This window comes from Pteropus vampyrus, unplaced genomic scaffold (genome assembly GCF_000151845.1).
Source record: "Pteropus vampyrus isolate Shadow unplaced genomic scaffold, Pvam_2.0 Scaffold138, whole genome shotgun sequence".
NCBI classification, from domain to species: domain Eukaryota; kingdom Metazoa; phylum Chordata; class Mammalia; order Chiroptera; family Pteropodidae; genus Pteropus; species Pteropus vampyrus.
Window position 1 is genome coordinate 2,120,639 of NW_011888919.1, and position 19,125 is coordinate 2,139,763.

General features: G+C 40.1%; 3 protein-coding genes and 1 pseudogene across 12 annotated transcripts in view; 1 reads left to right on the forward strand and 3 right to left on the reverse strand.

Annotated features, from left to right (window-relative positions):
• ZNF227 (zinc finger protein 227) overlaps positions 1–13,178 on the reverse strand; it is a 45,734-nt gene extending 32,556 nt beyond the window's left edge. The window contains exon 1 of the mRNA XM_023535275.1: positions 12,313–13,178. The gene's annotated coding sequence lies outside the window, so the exon portion shown is untranslated. The remainder of the gene's footprint in view (positions 1–12,312) is intronic.
• Positions 1–19,125, reverse strand: part of LOC105297364 (zinc finger protein 226) — a 43,665-nt gene that overhangs the window by 7,807 nt on the left and 16,733 nt on the right. For 2 of the 10 annotated variants that reach the window (XM_023535269.1, XM_023535265.1), the window contains exons 1-3: positions 4,687–4,807; positions 4,158–4,204; positions 743–801 (exon numbers count right to left, since the gene is read on the reverse strand). The exons of 2 other annotated variants lie outside the window; for them this stretch is intronic. Coding sequence is in view for 6 of the 8 variants with exons in the window: in XM_023535265.1 (XP_023391033.1) it covers positions 743–757 (15 nt within the window). In the remaining 2 variants the exon portion in view is untranslated. Of the gene's footprint in view, positions 1–742; positions 802–4,157; positions 4,205–4,686; positions 4,842–19,125 lie in introns of those variants that run through there. 6 more of the 10 variants (XM_011368007.2, XM_011368011.2, XM_011368004.2 and 3 more) reach the window with 5 other exon arrangements.
• LOC105297431 (zinc finger protein 226-like) overlaps positions 16,748–19,125 on the reverse strand; it is an 8,666-nt gene continuing 6,288 nt past the window's right edge. The window contains 4 exon segments of the mRNA XM_023535360.1: positions 16,748–17,740; positions 17,742–17,822; positions 17,824–18,547; positions 18,632–18,882. Of these exon segments, the coding sequence (XP_023391128.1) occupies positions 17,590–17,740; positions 17,742–17,822; positions 17,824–18,547; positions 18,632–18,882 (1,207 nt within the window). The 3' untranslated portion in view covers positions 16,748–17,589.
• LOC111744674 lies at positions 17,086–17,204 on the forward strand (annotated as a pseudogene).

Sequence of the window (19,125 nt, forward strand, 5' to 3'; positions counted from 1 at the left end):
GTAAATTTAATGGGAACATAAAATAGCAATTTAAAATGAATGTTATATAATATTAAATGCAAAAACCAAGTTGTATCTATGTTCTGAATACAAATACATAGTATGAATACATATAATGAAAAGATTATGGAAATATCAAAGCAGCTAATTTGGGGAAGTAGTAAAGATGTTTTTCATTTCTATTAATTTTTCTTAGTGAAAATAAAAGATGAAAGAAAACGAAAACGAAAACTAAAAGTAATTAATCTTAAAAAAGGTAAAATAAAATAAGCATCTCACATACTCAACAGTTCCTCAAATGCTGTTACTCTTGGTGAAAGAGAAAAACTTGTGTCCAATCTCTCCAGTACCGAAACAGCATTTTTTAACCCATTTCCTCTTTGTCCCAAGAATACCCACTGGGGACGCTTGCAGTTGAGTTTACCCTGAGATAATTTATGGATTACATTCCTAACCTCACTCCAAAAAATATCTCACTTTTATTAATTATTATTTTCGCATCACTCTAGTATACCGATAATCTTTGGAAACAAATGACATCATTCTGTTCATAGCATTCTGTTTTTAGGAATGATATTTCCACTTACAAAATATGGTAATTTTTGATCACTAAAAATGTCAAATCCTAGAAAACGTAGCATTCTTACGCTTGATGTTAAATTACAGCTGGAAGCAAGCTGCACTTCTTTTTTTTTTTCTAAACAGGACAGAGGTTAAAGCAAGAAAGGCAAGCCCTACTCACCTTGAACATGCTCATTTTTTCTTTTTCCTTCTTCGGAAACAGAGTCCTAGGAAGGCAGACTGGGAAAAGAGAAAGAAGTCAATAGAAACCGGTCAAGTATGTCACTGATCCACGTGGCTGCATGCTGTGAATTCCCAAAGATGCCTGGTCCCCAACATCTACATGCAGCTTGAGGTACAGAACTTGGCATGGATGCCAGATGCCCATGCTATCCCTTTCACTAGTAGTTCAGGAAATACTCTGCCCAACCACACACAGTGGCCCCACCACCAGTGTGCCCGTAGCTTCAACAGTAGTAATTCTTACACTGGATATGGTATAAATTGAGACCTAAAGAAGGTAGACTCTGGAGTCAATGTGCATGGGTTGAAATTCTGGCTAGGCTATTCTCTAGCAGTGTCGTCTGGAGGAAATCATTAACACCTCTTCACCTCAATTCTGTCATCTACAGGCTGGTGAGAATAATTGCATCGACCTTATGGGACTGTCATAAAATAGAAAGACCTTAGAACATTGTCAGGGTTTCTTATTTCTTTGCCATTGCAGCAAAGTATATGTTATTCCATAGTTAGAAATTACTCTCATAAATGTTGATTTCTACCAACAGAATATTGTAAGATACATGGATTTCACAGGTTGCTGCTCTGTCATGTTAGAAACTCTTATAAGTTCTGAAAAATCTCTGGTGTAGTCTTTTTAATAATTTGTTACCTCAATGATAATATTTGACGCAAAACTTTTTATAAATAATACAAAAATGTGTGATGTTTCTTTAAAGCAGTAAGTGCTCTTTTCACAAAAATACAGAGAAGCAAAGAAAACTAATTAAGACCTATGATTCTGCAACAATTAAAAAAATGTGTGCCACTCCATAGCTAATTTAAATTAAAAAGACAGGAATCTGCACTATAAATATATTGTCATAAATATGACTATGTGTAAGAAGTGAATTGTTGAGAAGAGGAAACTCTTAGAACACTGTCATGGTAGAATGCAAACTAACAGACGTAGAATGAAAAACAGAAAATCAGCAAGGGAAGCTAAAAATTGGAGAAAATTTGGTGAGGAATAAGATAATCTCAAAGTATTAACTGCAAAAGGAACATCAGTAACCTAGCAGACACCTTAACCAAGAAAAGTAAGTTGAGACTACCAATTGGACAAACCAACGTATGCTGCATACGATGCACTGAGAAGGGTGCCTCACCACTGCTGTGGCATCTTTGCTGATAATGCCGAGCCTGAATCTAATCGTGAGGAAATCTCAGATAAACCAGAGGGATAGTCTACAAAATAATTTGCCGATACTCTTCAAAACTGTCAAGAGCAAAAAAGAAAAAGTCTGATGAATTGTTCTAGATTAAAGGAGACTAATGAAACAAAAAAAAACAAGTGCAATGCATGTAACTGGACTGAATCTTGAACTGGAAAGAAAATTGCTCTCAAAGATTTTACTGGGAAAATTGAAAAAATTTAAATACGAACATTGGATTAGACAACAGTGGGTTATCAATGTGATTCCATTTTGATCACTGTCTGTACCTTGCTCTAAAATGGTTCAGGAAAAAAAAAAACCACCCCAAATATGTAAGTACGATGAAACTGTGAAAGAAAAAAAATAGCTAACAAGCTAACTATTGCAACAGCTAGAAATTGACATTTTCAACTGATGAACAAAAATCAGACAGGAACATTCATGATCATAGCAAAAAAGAAAATTACAAGACACTGCATAACAGAGACAAAGACATTCTACAGTGACAAAAATAGCCAAAGAACTGTCCATCTCAGCTAATTAATGTGAGCACTTGTTAACAGTGACGACTCCCATCTCTTTATTTCTTCCATCTACTAGATAAAAATTCTTGCAGTAGTCAGTTATCAAATTGCTTCTGCTTCTTGACAGCATCCAACCCAAAAGAAACCTTCACTGCCTAAAATTCTCCCCAATTCAGCTAACACAAGCCAAACGCAATAAGCATAATCACCTCTTCCCAAGACACTCAATGGTTCCCCATGGAATGTGGGTTTCCTTGCTGCAGCAAGCTAAAACAAAGCTAACTTTGATTACAGGTATGTTCCTGACGGTATCAGGCTGATAGTCATCAACAGAGCAAGTAGGCAAAACATAGAGAATCTGGGTAGAGTATACATAAATTCCTTATACTATTTTTGGAATTTTTCTATAAGAATAAAATTATATTTAAAGTTATAGAAATTAGGAAATAGTCATAGTGATAACACACAATAACAATAGTTCTGATGACGACAGCAAGTGTCTAACGTTAACTGTAACTATTAGTCAATCTTCACACTTCCAGCAGAAGTCTTCTAGTACAAAATATGGTAATGAGTCCACTCCCCAAAGTTTGAGAGAAATATATCTTTGTGACTGCTAATTCCATTTTGTCTCTGGATTTACCAGCTAGCTGCCTTCTGCTCATGTCAGGATTTTGCAAGGAGACCTAACAGTTAACAATAATTAATGTGTGTGTGTAGGGGGGGAAATCACTGAACTGAGTAGAACTCTGAGGTACCCAACTGCTTTATCTGTGACAGCTGGCACAGTTAATTTTCTAGACCTCCATTTCCAGACGAGAACCTTTCCAGGGCTTCTCGAATTTTCCTGTGTGCAGGAATAACTTCAAGATCTTGGAATACAGATTCCTGGGGTCATCTGCAGAAATTCTAACTCAGGTCTTGGATGAGGCTCAAGGATGGGCATTTATAGCCCCGTGATGCCAACACTGTTGGTCTGTAGACTACAATTTGAGCAGTACTGCAATGCATCATCAGTCCTAAAGAAAACAGCATCCACTAAACAGAAATACATGATAAGGCACTAAAACAGGATTATCTTTACATCTTAAGGTTATGGATAACTTAAATTTTTCTTTACATATTTCTGTACTCTCTGAATTTCCTATTATGATTATGTTACTTCTAAAATATAAATATTACCTGAAATACAATATCAAAATAGTTGAAAAAACTATTTAAAAAACTCACAGAATAGCCTAAGCCTTGCTCAAGATTCCCACAATCAAGTCACAAACTACTTTCCCAGTATGATTCCAGACAGTTCCCATGCTCGAGAATATACCAGAGATTAATGAACTCAGGTGCTGGCCTCAGATTAACTAAGTTCTAGCCCCATCTCTGCCTCCTACTAGCAGGGTAACCATGCACAAACAGGTTAAATCCCCTGCATCTCAGTCTCATCTTTAAAGTAGGGAAACTAGCAGCATCACCACACAAAACCATCCTGTGATGGAAATGTGTCCATTTGTATAAGATTTTAAAATAAAACTTAGCAACTAAGGCTTAGTTACAATCATTACATGTCCAAGTACACGTCCCACTCGTTCTCCAATTTATGTCAATACTTAGCAGAAAAAAGCCAAGTCCTACTCACGTGGGCCTGTTTTCTCCTCCTCCGTGAAGTATTTTGAGATCTCAGAGCTGGGGAAGGAAAGAAAGTTGTGAAATACCAGGATTGTGTTTGCATCCCTGAAAAATCATTCTCGATACCAGCTAGGAGCAATCCTCTCCTGACAAAAAATGGCAGGAGTCCAAGACAATTCAGCTTCTTGGGCTCACAGAATCTCACCGCGAGCTGTTCGTTTCTCAGAGAATTAGAGTAGTATTAACAACAATCCATGTACCAGGAAGTTTTAAACCTTTCTCTTGTACTATCTCTTTTCCAAAACATTCTATTAGGAATGTATTAGAGAAATATTACTTTTCTTTCCCTTTTACAGAGCAGCAAGCGAAGGCACAGGATAGTTAAGTAACCTGCACATGTGCCACCTACAGCTTGGGGGTGCAAAGCCTGGGAGACCCTCAAACCCCACGGTGCACCACCGAACCCACCCTATCCCGGGAAAGTCGCAAACGCAAAGCTCCACCCTGGGGAACTCAAATCGCCCCATCGGCCCTCTAACCTCTACTTTTATCTGCTCCTCCTCTGTCTCCCCAAATGAGAAGCCAGCAGCTGCTGGCCCCAGGCGCAATTTGGGTACCTTTGAATGGGTCGTGAAGAGCGGAACTGAAACAACATAACCAAAAAAAGATGGCTGCCTCATCGGCCTCCAAGGCCGGAAGTAACTGTGACAACCCAGGGCTCCTCTACTACATTTCCCAGAATCCCCAGCACCGCCTTCCCTGAAAGGAAGTGCCTGCGACTACCTAGAGCTCTTAGACCTACACTTCCCAGAACTCCGCGGGGAAAAGTTTACAGCCGGGCCTCCCTGTAGCTGCAGGTTACGGGACCACACGGAGCGCTGGACTGCATATCCCAGAATGCCAAGGGGGATAACCAACGACAGCATAGCCTCATGGACTGGAGTTTCCCAGTGGAAAACCTATAAGTACCCAACTGCTTTGAGCTCTTGGTTTTCACTTCCTGGAATCCTCAAGAAATTCTCAAGCCAATGTCGGCCTTAGATGAGTGTAAACTCTGTTCATTGAGTAGCTGAGTAACACTTTAGACAGGTTCGAGGAGCTAAGCGACATAAACATATTGCCTACCACAGAGACTTCTGGGTGAACTCCACAGAGCTTCACCATAGGAATAAGAGCAAAAGGGAATTGGGCTTTTTTTGACAAGGACTGAGGACGAACGTTAAGTCACCTTAATGCTTGAAATTGTATAAAGATGAATGTGTTTTGTTAGGATCTTACGGCCCTTTCAGAAGCAAATAAAAATCTTTTTTAGAGAAAGATGCCATCATCCTAAGCCTCAAATTATTTCTATAATTATAAATTTGTGATATTAATATTTGACCGAGCATTACTTGACATGGAGGTACGCTTCAGAATGATAAACATTTAAAGTTACCGCAAGCTAATTAAGTTTGTATTTTATAAAGCAAAACTGACAGAACCACGAAAAGATCCAATGGGTGAAAGGCGTCAAAAGGTTAACAAAAAGTGAGCACTGCAGCTTGTAGTGCAGTTGTCTCCACAATACACCTGTGAAACAATTACACTCATCATCTTAATGTGTGGATCAGGACAAGCAAACTACATATGAATAAATGCTGGTCAAGCAATGCAAAAAAAGTGGGAAGGAAAGGGGGAGAGAAGGCAGAAAAGGAGAGGGAGAGGAGTAGAGAGGAAACACCAAGACTGGGACACCTGAATAGTAAAAAAAGAATATCGAGGTTCAAGAACCCAACAATTTCATTTGTGAATAAGCAAAACTAGTATTAAAAAAAACGCACACACAGACATCCCAGGCGGTATGTGCGTGTGTGGAGTTGGAAGGGTGGGGAAGTGCATGGGTATAACCTAACAGCCCCAGGCCTGGAAATTGCACCTGGATCTGGATATTCTGGAAAAACCACCAGGAGGACCAGAGGGGTGAGAAAAGCCTTTTATTACTCACAAGGCAGGGAAGCGTAAACAGCAGCCAGTTAGAGCTGCATGAAGAGGCTGCTGCTGACCAACCACAAGCAGTTTTTTATACCCACAGGCAGATGGAGGGGTTATCTCATTGTGGAAGAGGCCATCTGCTCAAATGGTTGGAAGCAAGATGTGCTGCTTGGATACAGAGCACATAATGTCTGTAGGAGCTCCTTCATTATCGGAGTTCTTCTCATCAGAGGACTCTGTAAGATGATAATATTTCCGTTCCTCTGTTTCTAACTCCTGCTCATACTCTGGTAGCAAAGGCTCCTCATTTAAAGGAGGAGCTGAAGGCACAGTTTTCTTTAAAGCTTTGTAACCCTCTACTGTAGTCTTTAATTGCTGTACTATATCTCCCTGAGGGAAAAGAAATAGAAATTCTGAACAATATAAATAAAAATATACTCCTAAACAAATCATGGTGAATTCAGGAATGCAAAGGCCTAAAGAAATAAAAACTAAAAACAACAAAAATCCTTAAAGCTCCCAGAAAGAAAATATAGTTTACTTAACAGAAATGAAAATTAGATTGACGGGAACTGGGAAACACAATAAAGATCTAAAACAACTGAATATCCCCCAAACGAAGAAAATAATGGTCAATCTTAAATTCTATGCTCAACTAAATGATCATTTACATAATGTAAAATGTTACATTTTAGCTGAAGAAAAATGAAAAAAATTTATGACTAAATAAATTCTGAAAGAAGCAATGGTAATAAAACATTTGTAAATATATTTGGTAATATCTTTGTTTAAAAAAAAAAAAAAAAGCCCAGGAACAATATGACAAGTTTAGAAGGTGGTTATAATAAAAAGTATATCTATAACCTAACCTATAGTTTTTTTAAAAAAGGTGGTAGTGGGGATCCATCATTAAATTTCAAATATATTTTTCATCTCTATATTTTTCAGAATGAGAATGCATGCTGATTAGTACCTGCTGAGACAATAATCATTTTAAAAATTAAAAGTACCACAAGCCCATATAATTTCCAAACCAGTTGAGAGCAAATAAAAGGGAACACACTGAAGACAAAATAAAAAGTCAAGCACAGTAAATTTAAAAAGAAGTATGTATTTAAAATGTGTGTGGGGAATGGAAAAACACACATGCATATTAAGAAGCAAACGAAACATTCTTGGGTTTATTTGACAAATATTTGAACATTTTCCTAGTACTAACTTACTGAGTGAAGGAAACCTGATTAACTGAAAAGAGATCGCAGACCAAGAAAGCACTGTGAGTAGTATGTACTGGAGGCTAGGCTTCGAGGAGCCAAGAAATCCCATCTTCCTCCCCTTTCGAAATTCAGGGGTGCTGAAGTGAAGGATGCACGGGACAGCACGACTGTGTCTGTCTCTCAGATAAGCTGCGGCGGACATCCCCAGGCACTAGTGTGGGGTGACTCAGTGCTTCCTAAAAAAGAGATCGAAACTCAGTAAGGCTGGGAAAAGCTCGGTCTCCAAAAGAATGACAGAAGGGCTGTGGCCTTGCTCCTAGAGCCCTGACCTCTGTCTTCACTCGGGCTTCCAGTGAAAAGGATGCCGGCGAGGGAAATCGCCATGCCCACAGCGAGGCCACCGTTATTCGGTGCCACCACCGACCTAAGCTTGGACACGTACTGTCTCATATAATTTGAATCACAACCTCCCGGCCAGTAGTTGCTGTCTCTCGCCGTTTTAGAGGAGGAAAGGAGAGCGCAGAGGTAATAAAACTCGCCATATGTTGTACCGATGGAAGTGGCAGCGCTGCTGGTTAAGTGGGGGAGAGCTTCCGCCCGCCGCCTCTCAGCCTCTGCCGGCGGCCGCGACGCCTCCATCATAACACAGCCAGCTAGGTTACCGACTAGTCCTGAAGAGGAAATTTGGGGAATTTCATTAAAAACTAATCAGCTTTCTGCTTTTGTAAATATGCTTAATTTCCGTAACTATGTTTGCAGCATGCAAGAGCTCCCTTACACCTTGCTTGACTTATAAATGTAACTGTACTCCTGCAACTCTCGATTTCTGTAAAATTTGTTTACTGGTTACCCATAGCAACTCCTGCCCTTCTGTATGTTACTACTTGAAATCTGCTTAGCAGCCCCTGCTGTATTTAAGTTTACATTCAAGCCGACTAATCAGCTCGTGTAAAGTTTTTCCTATATAAAAAGAGGTTTCCATTGAGAACCTGCCCAGATCTTCAGAGCACTAGCTCGTCTGTGATTGTGCGTAATAAATCTGAATTCTCCTCTCTCCTTCTCTCCGAGTTACTGTTTGGTTTTTCGTTGGGCTGGGTTTTGGAGCTTTTGAGATATTTTTCCATAACAGTCCCACAGTCAGGCCGGAAAGGCTCCGAGGGGCTGAAAGGTGGTGACGGCCTCGCTCTCTCAGGCAGAAGTGGCTCCAACCACACGGCACTCCGGAACTACGTTTCCCAGCAGCCCCTTGTTTCCAGACAGAGTTGGGGAATTCATTTCCCAAAGCACCCAAGAATCACTTTTGCCCTGGTAAAGATATTAGAAATAATTTTTTTTTTTTTCACCGCTAAGCTCTCGGAGTTCTCGGCCTACGAGCCAGCAACTTCCAGAAGTCTCTTTAATGGCTTCCTGTCATTTCGTCGGCCTTAAGCAGTTCTCTGACGCCAGTACAGTTTAGCTTTTTCTCATTGACAAAACATAATAGCAAATATTTGAAGTCGGTCTTGTGCGAAACAAATCACGTGATGCTTTGCTGATAGAATTCTACCCACTATCAAAAAAGGAAAAAACGATAACCTCTATTTCACAGTTTTAGGCACTTATATATAAAAAGAATGAAACATAAATCCAACAAAGGCAGATATATTGTAAATTTCCACTTTTGTTAATAGCACAAATCAGAACAACTTGCCTATTGAGGACAACTAGACATACTCTGAGTGAAAAGATGAGCTCCAGCACAGACTTGTATGATCAACTTCTCAAAACCATAGGGGCCACTGAAATCATTTTTCCAAGAAATTACAAATCTGAAGGATGAACACATCGTTAAGTAGATGTTTACGCATGGTAACTAAAAAGGCTATTATATCCACAAATATATACAATATCTGTTTGCATTTCTCATTTACAGAACATATATTCCTTATTCTGCTATGCACAGATATCTCTTATGAAGCATGTAGTGTGCTCCATGGACTGTTCCAGACTCTTTTGACACTTCATCTTCACAACTTTCTAAAGGTAAATACTGTTGTTTCTGCTATTTTACAGTTTAGTAGCCAGAGGCAGAGAGGTTAAGTGTCTTTTGCCCATTACAAAGGTAGTGAGTGCTAGTGTCAGATTTCAAAGTTTGTCGTTTGATGACCAGAACCTGAGTGCTAACCACTATATTAACCACATCCTATTTAATCTACATGAACAGAATATATAACTTCAATCAATTTCATTTCTTCCTGATGCCAGAGAGATATATCCTAACACAGAAATTCAATTATTTTTCACCTGCAAGTCTATCCAGTGCCCTTAAGAGAAGGTATAAATGGTTTAGCAAGTCACACAAACAGGAATCTTCCATATTCTGGTTTCCTCTGAAATCCACTTTCTGCTCTTCATGTCCAGCCACAGTGAATCACTTGTACTCTTACAAAAAGCCTCCTTTTATCTGCTGTTCTGTCTGTCATATCCTGCGGCTCTATACAATTCTAGGTCATAGTCTTCATCCATAGCCTAAATATTCCCTGGTACAGTAAGACTTCTATGAGGTTTTGTTTTAAAGACTAATAAAAGCAATGTATAATAAACGAAATTACAGACTTGGAATAAGACCGCCGAGATCCGAGATCAAAGTACTTAATTCTGTCACTTATTCTGTGCACTCTGTCCCTTTTTACTTCATTGTATAATGGAGATAAAGAATAGGGTTGATATTAGGAACAAATGAACAAATACATGTAAAAGCAGTGGAAACTGCTTGACTCATGACCACCTATAAAAGTTAGGAAATGTTATCTTCCGGTGATAAACACTGAACACATAAGTTAGGGATGTTGGTTTCTAAATAAATTTGCTTTAGGTCATTAAAATATTATCAATAATTGTATTCAAATGTGAATGCTGTGAAAAACTGGTAGATTTTGCATCCCACTGAAAGTGAGATAAAGGATCGCTAAAGTCTATTAATTATTCCCTTTTAAATAAAATTTTAAAGTCTATTAATTATTCCCTTCTATGGTTTCCTGAATCCATTTCAGGAATTCTGAATACAGTCTGAGTTGAAGGCCCGTGTATCAATCATACCAGACTTAAACACTGAAGAACTTTTCTCTCCCAGTCTCCGCTGGGTGCTAAGCACACTGTAAAGAATGGAACATACTCCCTTCAACAAAGTAGCGCGTAGCCCATGAGAGAAACAGATCACAAATCAAGATGTAGAAGACTGTGCCAAGTAAAAATCCAAATAAACCAAATTTATAATTATTCCACTCCAAACCTCAATGTTTGTGCATCCCTTAGCTTTCTCACATAACTACCATCCTCCTACTTGCCAGGAATGAAACCCTGAAGTTAACATTTGCATTCCCTATATAATCAATGTATGTTAATGGATTTTAAATTCTGCTGACTCCACGACTAGGATTTAGTTTTGTTTTATAATATTACACCTTCTCCTCCCTCACGTATGCCTCCAAAATTACTTTGTGTGAGAAAGGGAATTGATGCAATAAGATAGACAATACATTGATAAAGTTTGCAGAGGACTGATATTTAGTGGGGGGCAGGTTTCATTACACAGTCTTCTCTGTGTTTGCATACGTTTGGGCATTTCCATAATAAAATTTTAAAGAAGAAATATCATGCATAATACACTATTAAGTGCATTAAAAATGTTAGCATTGATCTATCTCTAAATCCCGACATGAGTAATTTTGATTCTTTCCTTTTTATAATTCTCTATTTTGTAATCTCTCTATGGGCATACATTCCTTCTATAATGAAAATATAAACTCTAAAGCCCCAAATCACCTTCTAAGCCTGACAGAAAACGCTTCCTCAGTCATATACACAACTACTTCCTTTAAGAAAGGTACAGCATAGAGATTAAAAACACAAATTTGAGGCTCCCAATTCTTGAGTTTAAATGGTAGTTCTGCCTCTTACTAGCTGTAAATCTTGAGCAAACTACATAAACTCACCAAGAGTAAATTAAAAAATTTTTTTCTTACCTAAGAATTCATTTTCCCTTTACTTTTTATAATAGAGTATTTAAAAAAAAAAAAGAGCTTTTGGATCCTTTCTCTGACCTTTTGATATGAATGTAAATCTCATTAGCGGCTAAGAAAGCTTCTAACCAAGTTTACAATCCAGAAATGTTTTCAAATGTCTCTGGTTTGTCCCTTTTAACCTGGAACTTCTGAGAAAATAAAAACCAGTTTCCCTATCACTGTGGGAGCTTAACCAAGGGGCTTTTCTCTACAAACCTACTAGCAGGGGAAATAACATAAATATTGTTATGAACTAAGCCTTCATTCCCAAGTTAACTTATGATGAATTTATCAAAGAATTTACAGCAAATGGTAGTCGTCTTATACGAAGACAAGTTTCCGCCAATCCTGAGAGAGAATTTATGAAAATTCTCAGGATTAAGTTACAAATAGAATGGTATAAAAAGTTTGTAACTGCTTGATTACAATCAAGGAGAAATTGCTTTGTAATTTTTCCCATAAGTTACCTAGAATACTGTACTCTGGATACGCTTATTCACCAGTAAGGGAGCTTTCTTTTCCACATTGTGTAGAGAGAACTTTGTGTTGGCAAGATGTTTTAATTCTCTAATACTACCTTCGTTTCCTTTCGTTAAAAATAAAGGCTAACAGCGGCACCTACCTTATAAGGCTGTTGGTTATTTAATGAATTCCCATGAAATGGTCAGGACCTATTACTGATGACTGCTTAGGGGATGAGGGTAATGAGTCAACAGAGATTAAGTAACTCGCATGTTACTCTAGGAAGTGTCAGAGCTGGCTGGTAGGTAAGGGAATCCGGTTGGGGAGCCCAGGAGACTTTCAAACCAAGGGACACGTGAACCGGGCCGCCCCCAACCCAGGGAGCACGAACTGCTCCAAACGAAAAGCTTCGCCAGAGGAGAACGCAAACGTCTCTCAACCCCATGCTCCTCAACTGGCTGCGGCTTCTCACTCTCCCTGAGGCCAAGGGTCGGGACTTGGGCAGTCCCAGGATTGAAAAGGCTCCGGGTATCCACTACACGAGGTAGACTGCAGCCTTGCCTTCTACAACCAACGCGCCTCCTTCCGACTCGAGGGCGCTCTGGAGCACTTTCCCAGAATCCCCTAGCACTACCGGCCAGAAGCGGAAGTGTTCCTGGGCACATTGACCTGGACTACATTTCCCAGAGTGCTAGAGAAAAACAGGGCCATAGCCCCGCCTCCCTCCCCCTCCCGAAGCGGAATTACTTCCGAGTTCTCTGAGTTTCCAAGTAGTAACCCCTAGCAAGCCAGGGTGAGTGTCCACGAAATTGTTCCACTTTTAAGTGGTGGTGTCTGGCTTGTTGCTACCTACCGCTTCTGTTATTGAAAGCTGTACCACACGTTTGCCACGTTTACAGGATTCGGGGTGAAGGTCTGGGTGGGGGGAATCTCTGGTAAAACGCCAAACAGCTGCCACATTGGAGTAAGAATAAAAGGGAAATGGATTGTCTTTTCGTAACCGAAAGCCAAACTCCGAATCCCTCAGTATCTGAAACTGCATTAGAGTGAAGCATTTTTGTTAGTATTTCAAGCACCTAGCAGGAACAAATGAAAAGTCTCCCTAGAGAAAGAGATCATCTTCCTAGGCTTCAAATTATTCCTAGAATTAAAAAAAAAAAAAAGATTACTATTTTACTAAGTAGTCCTTGAAGAAAGCATTATAAGAAACATAATTGTGATAGCCTGCTGACATGTGAAAGGGTTAAAGGATAATTAAAATCTGAAACTGGACAAAGGAAGTCTATACCTTAGGCCTAGTTTCTGGAACCCCTAACCGCATTCTGTTAATCATGAAACTTGTAACAATGAGCTCATACGCTAACTGCCAATTTTAGCCTGTGTAACCCTGCTTGCTTGCGTGGCATGAAAAATAATCAATTTTATATAAGCTGAAAATTACTGTTTGGCCATCGCCCATGGGAACACTGGCTATTGCCCATGGGAACAAAGGCAATCACCCATAGGAACATAACATTCTAACAACAGGCTTTCTGCTTCTGTACTCCCCGCTTGCACACCTGACCAGTGGGTTAACAGGAGAAAGATGGACCTTTGTGTTTAAGACAGAATGAGGAATAGAATTTAGGGCTTAAAAACCTTGTATCTTGGCATTTCGGGGCTGCTCCTTTCGAAGGACGGCCGCCGGCTAATACACTGCTTCTATAATCAAAGCACTCAGGTTGAGTCTGGTTATTCTGGTCACAACAATAATTACTTTCAAATTATCAAGAATTACGGCTTCACAAAGCAAACTTTACAAAGCAAAATGAACAGAACTAAGAAAAATTCACAAGGTGAAATTTTAATGCATAGAAAGACATATAGAACCTTAAAAACATACTAAAACAGGATTTGAACCATTTGCTCATGCAACTTACTTGCAACTTGAGTTTGAGTCCAAGCTTATGTTTCACACTTGATGAAGTGCTGCGGGTGTGCCCACATTTATGACTTGATTGCATGGTAACTTTCTGGATGGTGGCCAAGAATTTAGTTTTAACTAGAGCCCAATGGAGCCAGAAGCTGCTTTCCCAGGAGTAATGCCATCTGCAGAGAATGACATAACACTGCTCCAAAATCCTAAACATCAATGTTGTGAGCTCCATGTAGCATCCCTGTCTGTTACAGACATTTCATACACCATCAGATATGTATTGGGTCATAAAATTATTTCTACAAAGAGTCAGTGAGTATACAAAAGACCACATAATCTGTCACCACTTGACTCTGCCATTTTAGCACCAAAACACCCATAAACAATATGCAGATATGTTTCAATAAAATTTTATTTACAAAAACAAATGGCAGCTGGATTTGACCTATGGAATGAAGTTTGCCAATCCCTGAACTAATCAGTGATAAAAGACTGGAATTGATGTAGCCCTGAGCTTTGATCCCTCCAGGAATATAGTATTGCTTTAGATTTTGTTTTGGTACATTGTGAGGCAGTTTTAGTGTTCACCTATCCTTCCTGATCAAAATAGCCTTCCTTCCATAGGTCAGGGATCCAATGTGAGGATTCTGACAGCTATTTCTATGACAACTCTGCATTGTGGAACTTGGAAAATAAACACCGGATGGGTTCAGGGATCCTTCACAGGACCACATAGACCTGTGCAAAAACACTCATTATTTGTCCTTTATAAGTCCATCTACTAACTGGTGGACTATAGTGCCATTTGGGGGGTTCTAGGAGTTAATGTCAGCACTAGAGTCCAGTAATCCCTCCATATTCTGGTTATTTTCACTCATCAAATGTACATCTTCCATAAAATATGGCTGCAAATCACCTTAAGGAAGTCATGATGATTTATGGTATGCAGTCGAGGGGACCTGGAAATGAGAACCAACTGATATTTTGGAATTGGCCAAGGGGCCATAACTCACATTGATTCAAGTCAGACTTATGTTCACCAGACCAAGAGCTTTTCCAATTATTCAGATCAAATAGGATATTAGTAGGCTTACCATCTATTTCAGGCCCAAGGACAGCATGATCAATAAACAAATGCGAAAACTTCTGTGAATCAAACCATTCTGATGATCCCTTTGCGTTTGATGTTCACTATGACAAACATGATCACTTTCTCTGTGAATAAAGTACCACCACTTGACCTCTGATGCTCCAAGACCCCATCATCCTCATGGAATCAAGGAGACCATGGTGACGTCCTCATTTCCATCTCTGACTCCCAGCCTGCACAGACATCACTACAGAGCTCTCCAATATGGCCAATGCTCCCCTCGCTGAAGAATTTCTTAAATCTTTGTCAATGGGTATCCTTGGCTCCCTCCCAGGGTACACAGGGGGCTGGGCAGGAAGGTCTCACACTCCAGCAGCCTAGTACTCCTGTCTTTGTGTTCTTCCTCCTACAGCAGTAGTGCTCAACTGGGGACAACTTTGCCCTATCCCCTGCAGGGCCATTTGGCAGTGTCTTCAGATTTTTAATTGATACAACTTGGGGAAAAGAGGATGTGCTACTGGCATCTAGTGGGCATAGGCCAGAGATGCTGTCCCTACCCCCTCAACAATGAAGAATTAACGAACCAAAATGTTAATAGTGCCCAGGTTGAGAAACTCTGTTTTACAACATACTTAGTTCTGGCATTTTGACTTCAGCATAAGCTAACTTGGGGTCCAGGTTTCAGTCATTCAATTGAGCAAACTGCTGAAGGCATTCCCAGGCGCTCAAGCTAACACCCTGAGTCTGGAAATAGTGTTCAGTGCACCCATATCAACAAATCCAGCCTGATCCAAATTATATAGTTTCCACCTGATTCAATACCCGTAAGATTCACAACTATATTTCTCATTTCTATTGTCGTATTTCTTAAAAATCCTATCTTGGCAGGTATAGTATCTCCTCATGACCATACTTGACACCTGATGACTTCCTACCCAGACTCCCTTCCCATGGCCTCCAAAAATCTGATTAATTGGTCTAGAAAAATGAAAGGTGGCGGGGGCAAGGATCAAGGATCCACAGTCCCATGCAAGGAAACTACCTCAAGGGAGATCATTACAGGTTCTTCAGGCGAAGAAAGACTAACTCAGAGAAGGGAGGAAGACCTCTTTCTAAAGGTAAAGAAGATTCAGCCAAATTTAGAGGTCAAAGGCCTCAGCTTTGTTGGAGTCTGCTCATATAGTCCTACCTCAATTTTTCAGTATTCTATTCTTCGCATCGATGCTCTAGGATGACGGTCCTCAACCTTTCTGGCACCCCACACCGGTGTTCCTATGAGAATATATCGCCGGATGATTTGAGGCAGAACTGAACAGTGATGCTAGCGCTGGGGAGCAGCTGCATATACAGATGAAGCTTCGTTCGCCAGCCGCTCACCTTCTGCCATATGGCCCAGTTCCAAACAGGCCACAGACCAGTACTTGGGGACCCCTGCTCTAGGATATAATGAAATCTACATTTTAAATCAAAGTGCTGCCATTCAGCCACTGACTAAATTTGCCTTGAGTCCCTTAAAAAGAAAAGACATGCTGATTACATGTAACGAGTACCCAAAATATTAATAGTAGCCAAGCTCCAAGCTAAGAAAATTACCCAGAGGAAAAAAAATGGAGAATTTGAACCCATGGTGAAAAGTGGGGAGTTGAAAAGGAACGATCTTCAAAGGCCAACAAAACTGGATACACAGCTATAGGTTTGATATTTGGTGTAGATGGGGGGTCAAGGTCAGAAGAGCCATGAAAATTGGAAGCAAATAGTGAAAACCCAACATCATCATCAAAAGAGCAGCTCTTTCATTGGCTGTGAAGAAATGTTTGTCATTAGTACTTCTAACACTTACACCTTGGCTTTGACAGCCTTGAAAAAAATCATGTGATGTCTTGTTACTGAAGACTAACAAAATCCAGTTTTCAGTGTATTCTGTTACAAAACATAGAGTTTATACTCTATAAAATTAACAGAACACTAGACAAAGTCCGAGATGATAGGACACAACTTGATGAGAGGCTGCAGGGAGGGCAAGAACTAATCACGCAGGACAGTGACAAATTAACAGATCGTAGTACTAGATGGTTTTCTAACGTTTCAACTTTGTCTCTTCAAATGGATTTTAAGGCTACATTTCCTGTTCTGAATACAAGCTTTTATGAAATTTTGGAGGTGATCACACTTTTTTCCCTGCTTATTAACATATTTGGAGTACTTAGAAAGTAAGTACTTTGCAATGTTAAGACAATGTGGACTACAGCCATACCACCACGAACATGCCCAATCTCATCTGATCTTGGAAGCTAAGCAGGGTCGGGACTGGTTAGTACTTGGATGGGAGACCACCTAGGAAGACCAGGTGTTATGGGGCGGGGGGGGAAGGGAGAAGTCTTCTCTAAGGCACATTATAAGTCAAAAATTAAAAAAAAAGTGGGTTCACAAAATCTGCGCTTATAGAGCTCACATTCTAGTGGGTATTAATTTTGGCTTATCATGATACTTTTGTACAAAGCCTGATGAGACACTCTTAACCCTTTCTAAGGCCTCTGTCCTGAGTAATATTTAATAAAAGGCAAAGTTCTAACTGAAGCCTTTACGATAGAACTTACAAGGATTCACTGTTGTGGAGCTTCCTGACTAGGCTATTTTAAGCTATGGCTAAAACACTACTTTAACAAGACAAATATAAATATATATTTTTTCTTTTGAATTTGAGGACTAAAAGAATTCACATGACACTTTTTCAAAACAAAAAATCATTTTATAAAACTTTTTACCTGTATGGTCTCTCTCGTGTTCTTACTGGCCCTATCACTTTTATAGGATTTTTCACCACCATAGATTCTGTGATGAATTGTAAAATTGGACCACCAACTGAAGGTCTTAGAACATATCTCACACTTGTAAAGTTTCTCCCATGCGAACTCTCTGATGAGACTGTAGCTGTGAAGACCGACTGAAGACTTTACCACACGGGTCACATTTGTATTTCCCCAGTGTGGACACTCTGATGCAGCTGAAGGCTTGAGGCCTGACTGAAGTGCTCTGCACACTCCCCACACTTATATGGTTTCTCTCCTGTATGGACCCTCTGATGCATGTCAAGATTCAAGCTCCACTTGAAGTCCTTCCCACACTCTTCGCATCTGTATGGCTTTTCCCTGGTGTGGACTTTTTGATGGGCTTGAAGGTGCGAACTCCGCCCAAAGCTCTTTCCACATTCGTCACATTTGAACGGCTTTTCTCCACTGTGGACCCTCTGGTGGGCCAGAATATTTGAGGCCCGCCTGAAGACCTTCCCACACTCCTCACAATTATATGGTTTTTCTCCCGTGTGGATCCTGCAATGAATTTTAAGATCTGCTCTACGACTGAAACCCTTCCCACACTCTTCACACTTGTACGGTTTCTCCCCAGTATGGATCACCTGGTGAACCTGAAGTCGTGAACTCTGGTTGAAGCCCTGCCCGCATGCCTCACATTTATAAGGTTTCTCTACACTGTGGGCCTTCTGATGGATTTTAAGATACGAACTCTGACGGAAGCCCTTCCCACATACCTCACACTTATAGGGTTTCTCTCCGGTGTGGACCACAAGGTGAACTTGATAATGGGAGTTTGTCCTGAAGGTCTTTCCACACTCATTGCATTTATATGGTTTCTCTCCAGTGTGGACTTTCTGATGGGCTTGAAGATTTGAACTCAGAGTAAAACCTTTACCACACACATTACATATGTATGATTTTTCTACACTGTGGATTTCTTGATGGGCTTGGAGACTCGAAGGCCGACTGAAGCCTTTACCACATTCCTCACATTTGTAGGGTCTTTCTCCTGTGTGGACCCTCTGATGAATGTACAGATTTGAGCTAGAAATGAAACTCTTCCCACATTCCTCACATTTAAATGGTTTCTCTCCTGTATGGACTCTCTGATGGGACTGAAGATGTGAATTCCGACCAAAGCTCTTACCACATACATCACATTTGAATGGTTTCTCCCCAGTGTGGACTCTCTGATGTTCCTGTAGATGAGAGGCCTGACTGAAGGCCCTCCCACAATCCTCACAATTGTAAGGTTTCTCTCTCGTGTGTAATTTACCATGAACAGTAAATGCCGATCTACGACTGAAGCCTTTCCCACACTCCCCACATCTGAATGGTTTCTCTACAGGAGCGTGCACTTTCCCATGAGTTGCCAGATGTGAGCTCTGACTGAATTCCTTACTACAATCACCACACTTACAGCTTTCTTCTGCCATGTGAATTCTCTGCTGGATCTGAAGAACTGAG